Source organism: Rhea americana, unplaced genomic scaffold (assembly GCF_003343005.1).
Source record: "Rhea americana isolate MKP2758 unplaced genomic scaffold, rheAme1 scaffold_237, whole genome shotgun sequence".
Classification (NCBI taxonomy): domain Eukaryota; kingdom Metazoa; phylum Chordata; class Aves; order Rheiformes; family Rheidae; genus Rhea; species Rhea americana.
In genome coordinates this window covers 1,326,660-1,334,159 of record NW_028186354.1, presented here as the reverse complement: position 1 = coordinate 1,334,159, position 7,500 = coordinate 1,326,660, and the positions used below count along the sequence as shown (strand labels likewise).

General features: G+C 41.1%; 1 protein-coding gene across 2 annotated transcripts in view; it reads right to left on the bottom strand.

The window, feature by feature from the left end:
- HNRNPD (heterogeneous nuclear ribonucleoprotein D) overlaps nt 1-3,278 on the bottom strand; it is a 6,348-nt gene extending 3,070 nt beyond the window's left edge. For both annotated transcript variants that reach the window (XR_014896001.1, XM_085306319.1), the window contains exons 1-3: nt 3,071-3,278; nt 2,065-2,226; nt 759-890 (exon numbers count right to left, since the gene is read on the bottom strand). Coding sequence is in view for 1 of the 2 variants with exons in the window: in XM_085306319.1 (XP_085162445.1) it covers nt 759-890; nt 2,065-2,226; nt 3,071-3,235 (459 nt within the window). In the remaining variant the exon portion in view is untranslated. The remainder of the gene's footprint in view (nt 1-758; nt 891-2,064; nt 2,227-3,070) is intronic.
- Nucleotides 3,279-7,500: the final 4,222 nt, after the last annotated feature.

Below are 7,500 nucleotides of genomic sequence, written 5' to 3'. Positions count from 1 at the left end.
TAAACGATAAAATAAAAACACTGCAAGTTTCCTAACTTTCTGTCCATACAACTCATTCTGAGGAGAACCYCCCYTTTTTTTTAATTCTATTTGTTTTTCCTTTGAAATATACATCTTGCAGGTATATATCTGAAAAAGTGAAATCAAATCCAACTTATGAAAACATAATCAGTATTTTTACTCAGCTCTGTTCTGAAGCTTCCACTGTATATCCATGTAACAAAAATGAAGCCAGATTCAATTTTAGTTTGCATTCCTAGACTTAATTTAAACCATATTGATGCAAAGAATGCCACTTACAACAGGAAAGTCTAACTTCCAGGCTCATTCCAGTTTTGGAAGGGCCCCAAGAAAATGTTACATTTTGCTTAAAACAACGACATATTTCCATGTGCAACACTGCAGAATGATCCAGCTACCTGAAAAATGGGGTGAAGCCTCATACAGCAGAGGAGTGATGTGGCATTCGGTCTGAACAGCAAGAGAACATGGGAGCTTCAGCATGAACAAATGGGCTGCTGCCCAGCCCTCTCCCCACAAGGGCTGCGTAAACCTTACTGAAAACCCTCTCAGTCCAGAAGTTAAGATCACAGTAACAGATTCCTAGCACCTAGGTCAAAGCTTCAAAAGTTTCGTGCTCAGATCACAGAAATAATGCTTACAGATATTTTCACTCTATTATCTCAAAGCACATGTAACTGGGAATGTAATTTGCTCTATTATCAGTGTTAGGTTTCTCTAGGAAAAACTCCACATACTTTACTAAGCCCAACATTATGGTATTTCTTCTCCATTATTTTCTTCACTGGTTCCTCCTCCTTGAAAGTAATGAAGCAGAATCCACGCCTTTTGTTAGTTTTGTTGTCCATGGGGAGCTCTATAGATTCGACCTGGCAGAAGACAGTTAGTTATTTTATCTATTATCTTGTCATTCATGCTGTTCTGACACATTATTTTAGCAGCTCAAGTCACTTAATTAAACTTATTGAAACTTGAACATAATAATGTGCTCRCTTCATAGAGCTTTATACTCACCAACATCACTAGAAGCCATGTTCCTATTGTGCAAAAGATCTTTTTCCTCAACTCAYAGCATTGTTTTCCTCACCCAGGAACACTTACAAAACATGGTTCATAAACCATGGTTTCACTGTGCTGGACAAATATTCTCAGTTTGATTTTCAGTTTTAACTCGATTAACACTGATGTAATGAGGTATTTCAAACCTGGAGYAGACCTAAATTTTCACACTTCATATTAAGATGACTTAACTTTGAGCAAGTTCAGAGTTCTATTAATCCGTAATGCTGCTACAGCTATGCTTAGGACCAATTTTGCCATTTAAACCCTTGACTGCAAACACAGTAGAGGGAAGTTCTCCCTATATATGGTACCCGTAATTTCAGCTTTATTGAATGATATTTAAAGTCTATACAGCAAAGCAAACCATCTGCAAGGTAGTATGATGGCAGGTACCAGTAACTGAATTCTCTCCTAACTGAATTGCTGTCTGGACCTGATGCTGATATCTGTGAACTAATACAGCAAAAGCAGTCAACTTCAACCTCACAAAGATTTATCTTTTAAGCACTACAGTGAACTTTGACAGTTCACTTGCATGAACAAAACCTGGAGAAACAGAATCAATAAGCAGCTGCACAGAACTTATGTAAGCTGTCTGAATCCATGCCCCAGCAGGTGGGTTGGTTAGGGTGGCTGAAGAGGGACTCACCCAGCTGTCCAGAGCAGCACCCTCAGAAAGGCCACCCCCCACCAAAACCCAGTCAAGACCATCAGATATCCCATGAATCAGCTCCTGAATCTCTGACATGTATCAATTCCTTCTTCCATTAACCCAATTTATATTACCAACACATGCAAATCAAAGCCTTTAATTAAGCCTCTGCTCACAAACACTTCCAAATACTTACTAACGTGGAACTATATCGGCTATTAAGCTGATCGTAGCTTCAGTACAGGTGGGTACGAGCGCTTTCTTACTATTAAAGGGGTGAAGGCGGCACAARTTCTACACAAGGTAGTTATTTCAGTTTCATCACGTACCTCGCCAAAACCTCCAAAATATTCCCTTATTTTCTCTTCAGGGGTGTCTGGAGATAAGCCTCCAACAAAAATCTTCTTAACAGGTTCTTTTGTTTTCATGGCTTTAGCTCTTTTAGGATCAATGACTTTTCCATTCAGCTTGTGTTCTTTCTGGTCCATGACCTACGGAAAGTTAAAACAAGCATCAGAATCTTAATCGCAACTGAAGCCAAATATTTCACTGGTGTTCAAGTAAGGACCAGTTACTTTAAACTGACAGCATTAACAAAACCAAGCATGATCTCAATACTTTTATTACATTCATAACTTGTTGCAGGAAACCAAACAGTCCTATCATTTTGATCACTACTCACTCACTATGTGCACAGTCCTATCAAAACCCTTCAAGAATCATCCAGAACCATCTGTCATGCTAGGGAAAAACAGATGTAACATTCACAAGGAAACACTCTACAAGCCTCTCCTCTCCTCCTCAAGCCTCCAAAAAGAAAAGGAGGGCTTTATATGTGGCTTACATATCACCAAGAATCACCAAAGGCAATACTTGCTAGCATGTCAACAGCATTTGAGACAGGTTAACAGTTCGTTTTTGCTTGGATAAAGCCCTAATTATCAAAGCCAATACTAGTCCCAGGGTCGGCTGGGACTGTTGCAGTTCTGGACCTTAGAGACCTGGTAGCTTTTTAAATTCCATCTTTCACAATAGCTGGCAGCTAACATATGTATATACAGAATTACTAGAGTACACAAGTCCCAGTGTGTTACTATATGCTCCCTTGCAAGAACGGAAGACCGCCTTCTGGGAACTGCTGATGCTCCTAGCCGCCACATCTTGAGTAAGGTTGTTGAGGAGAGAGAAAAGATTTTTCAATAAGCATCATCTTAAATTTGTTGCATGGCAAAATCATCTTTAACAGATTACTTACAAACAACTGCGCATTCAAGAATCTGCCCAGGATTTTTGCTACCTAAAATTTAGCATATTCATTAGTTAGAGCAACACTACCTTATCTACGCTCTCCGATTCTTTAAAGAGTACAAAGCCGAAGCCTCTTGATCGCCCCGTGATGGGATCTAGCTTCAGAGTGCAGTCTACAACTTCACCAAATTTAGAGAAATAGTCCTTCAGATCTTTCTTTGTAGTGTCCCAGCTAAGGCCGCCAATGAACATTTTCCTGTTAAGACAAGATAATTAATCCGTTAGCGCATCTTACCCTAAAAGCCTGTACTGCTGAGCTTTAGGAGCCCAGTTACATAATCTAAGGAATAGCAAAGTTTTACAAGTGACACTCCACACACACATAGCAAGCCTGCACTTTCCCACAATTTGCTTACATGATCCTAGCCAGATTAGATATGGACTAACATGCATGCAGAAGTGTTGCACCATCTTTTGCGGCAGCTATCTATTTTGCTAGCCCAAGAAACCACAAACACTGATGTAAAGATATGAATTATTTCCCCACATCCTCACCACTACAGATCCACAGGCTTAATTCTAGTTATCTGCAGAGCCTCTATGTAACTATTTTTGAAACAGAAACTGGCAGAATAGCTTTATAAGGCAGTAAGTGCAGTTACAGATAAGCATTTACATACTAGCCTGAACTGACATATCTCAGTACTAGTAAACTGGAACTGTACATCCCCCCACGCACCATGAGTAAAAGCTTTTTTTAAAAAAAAAATAAAAAAATACTGGAATATGGGATGCTCAAAACTATTTTTCCTCCCCAAAACATGACCTTATCCAGTACAAATGCCACAAGAAGTTCCAAAGTTGACCATACACAGGACTAGTGTTGTTGAGAAAATTAGTACAGTAAGCATCTCTAACCATAACTTAAATTACAAGAGCATCCTGGATGTCTGAAGTGAAATCATGACCATCCCATAACATTAGTATGACTATGCCTCAAAAGAGAACACTTCATGGTTTGCATCAACTTGAAACCAAGCAAAAAGACCAAAATATAGCATGTAAATTGAATGATCCTAGTTATCCAACCACTGGGTCATCCACCCATTCAAAACAAGATTCATTTTGAGATGATCTCTTCTAATACTACGAAGGAAGATTTTACAATAGACAAAAAAAAAATCCATTAAGATCTTTTAAAATGTTCCTATAAAACCTCATCCATTTTAATTGTTCCAACTTATTCCACAATTGTACATACTATTTTGGGAAAAATCTGAGAAACCTTAGTAACAYGGTTCAAACTTCTTCACTTATATATTCCTGCACTAATCATGTTGGGCTTCTACATGCCCAGCTTCTGCGAATCAAAGCTGCACATATGACCTAATTTCAGACTTGGTTGAATTAGTTGTGACCTTAAGAGAACAAGAACATATGGCTTCTGAAACATCTATCCTCTGCACAGGTGAGGGGCTACAGAAGCTTCACCCACTTCTACAAGTTAAAAAAAAAAAAAAAAAAACACACACACACACACAGAACAGGCACCAGTTCCCCATTTCTTTATGCATCTTTCCCATTAGCTCTAGCTCTTTGCTCAGCACAGCACCAAGAGTCTGTCCTAGCATGACATCTTACCATTTTCAGGACCAACATAGAAAAATTGGCTCATGCTGGTAACAGCAGCCTCATAATAGTAGGGCTAGTAATTAAAAAGATGCTTTATATCCATGAGTTTACTTCTAGTACTCAATTCATTTTTTTTAATAGAAAAAAAGGGAGAAAAGTATCACGTTTATGACAGATGGGGGATACTGATACTCAAGCACTTACTGCAGAAGGTGCACTTGCTGCATGATATATGTAACACCTGCTTTAGAGTTACTAACAAACAGTTAAGCTCAACACACAAAGACCCTACTTGGTATCACTACATACAGCAAATCCAAAACATGCACTTGAAATGCACAGTTTTCTGCGGAGTATTTCTACCAGTGTGCAATAGCTGCTCTGGAACTGCATCCACAGATTAAGTGCAACATGATTATTTCAGCTTACCACTGCAGCAGCAAAGTGAAAAACTACTGCTATTTGCAAAACTGAGGCCAGATGAAAGCTACAAAACAGTGAGAGCACAAACAACTTTTATGCAGTGACAGTGTGCTATCTAACACTTGTAAAATAGAGATGCTTCTCAAATCACAGTTTGGCTGGTATGTCATAAGAGCACATACATTTTGCCATAATAGTTGACGAGAAGCATACTAGCAAAGCTTTCCAACTATGGACTTAACTAAACAAAACATACACACGACTGCAAATTAACAGTTTTAGCCTTCTTTCACCAAGCTGATCAGGAAGCTTCCTAGTAGTTGACAACATACGGATTTCTGAAGTCCACAGTTCACACGGAGGAAGATTTGAGGTTATGAGAAGTTGCGCAGTTGTTTTTGTTGAAGACACTGCCTCCAATTCCTTCCACAAAGGAAACATGAAAGCACTGGCATTCAGCAGCTATTTAGGATGCACTGTTTTCCTTCTACTGCAGACAGACCTATCCACACACTATTTATTACACAGCAGTACCAGTAAGATGCGCTAAGTCAAAAAAATCTATCATCAACTAATAGACTAAACACTAAGCCACAAAATGACAACTTTTTCTAGGCTATCTTGATTCAAAAAAGAGAAAAAAAAAGAAAAAAGTATTTTCTAATAAAAATACTTGAATAAGTATGTATTTAAGAGGAAAAGGTAAAACAAATATGAGAATTGCAAAGGTGCTTAAAACCACTAAGAACAGGCCAAAAGCAAGCAAAAGTTATTTGAAGCTTTCACTAACACCAGCAAAACACTCAAAACAAGAAAGATTCTTGCTGTCTCCCTGCTCTCAGCAAAATAACAGGTTAGTACAAAAGCAGGGGCAACACTCAGGAAGGTTTACCGACAGGTCTCCACAGGACAGAGTTAACCTTCTCCTGGCAAGCCTCTCTCCCTGCTCTGCCTGCCAACCAAGGCGGCTCCCCAGAGAGCAGATCTATTTCAAAGCACGCTCTGAAGTTTTAAATAAAAGAGGATTTCAACTTCCTGACTGTACCAACAACCACAAACAGTAAAGCTTGACCCCAGTGAATCCTTAACATACTAAAAACAAAGGGAGCTAGAAAGACTACCGGCAGCAAGGGAGGTCTATAAAATAACTCATATGAAAACAGAAAGGAAACCAGGATTTTTGGAAAGTACAGTTAAAGCATTCACCTTCTCAACGTTTTGGAAATACTGAACCCCAACTGTGAATAGACAACAGCAATAAAATGCATCCAGGTGTAATTAGCTAGTCTTTCTCAATTTCTCCTTTGATCAAAAACACATCTGCAACATAAATTCTTTACCAGCCAGGGAGGAGACAGTATACAGCAGCAGTCTGTCCTGTAACTAGATTTATTATGAGTAGTTTTTATGTAGTATGTGAAAGGTACTCTCTGTCCCATGCCAAGCACCTAGCAGAGATCTTCAGAAGCAAAGAGCTAGCATTGCACTGAATTTTAACTTCAGCAGTCACCTAAATCATCCTCGCTGCAAGTTCCCTAAGGTTAGTCTTTCTGACAATAACACGTGCCTACGGTGAGCTACAGCACATGGAAATAAAAGTTACATTACCAGAAAAAATTGGTTCCTTCTACTTCGGACTTGAAGAAGAGGAACAGCTTAGGCTAGAAAGAAGTCAAACCGTGTCACACCTCTCGCTAAGGCATAACTGATACACCTACTACGTTTCCAACCTAGGGCAACACTAAAAAAGCATGTGCATCCCTAGAACTCAGCGACATAAAACGGCATGATATTTTAACGTGCAATGCACGTGATGTTGCTTTTTTTTTTTTTTTTTTTTTTTAAAGAAACGACATCCCTGAAAGACTTTTTGTGCTTGGGCACACACCTCAGAGCAGATTTACACTTGCTGACTGCTCGCCATAAACTGTCCCGGGCGCACGTAAGGCTGACAGGAGCGCGAACCATGAAACGCTCCCTTCCTGGGCAGCATCTCTTCGCACTCCGCGGCAGCGCAGCTCTCGGCAATTAGGAAAGAGAACCTGGGCGCAGCCCCACCTCCCGCTCCCGGGGCGCTGAGGAACGAGCTCGTCACCGGGAGCACGTTAAGCTCCGCGGTTTGTTTTTACGCTTCAAACCCCTACGTGACTCGCCGGCTACCTACGGCGCACACCGTAGCAGCCTCAGCAGCCCCGCGCACCGCCGTTCCGGTAAGCGCGGTGCAAACTGTAAACACACACACGAAAGCTGTTGTTATTAACAGTAATAACAACAAGAAGGCGAGAGGAGCGGGGCGCTGGAGGAGGCGGCAGAGCACGGGCAGAGCAGGGGCCGCCCCCGCAGCCCGGCCCGGTACGTGACGTCGCCGCGGCGCCAAGTAAACAAACGGGGCCGCGAGCCGCGCCGCCGACGGCCGCGCCGGGAGGAGCGGGCGCCGAGCCGCCACCGGGGCCGCCCGCCCG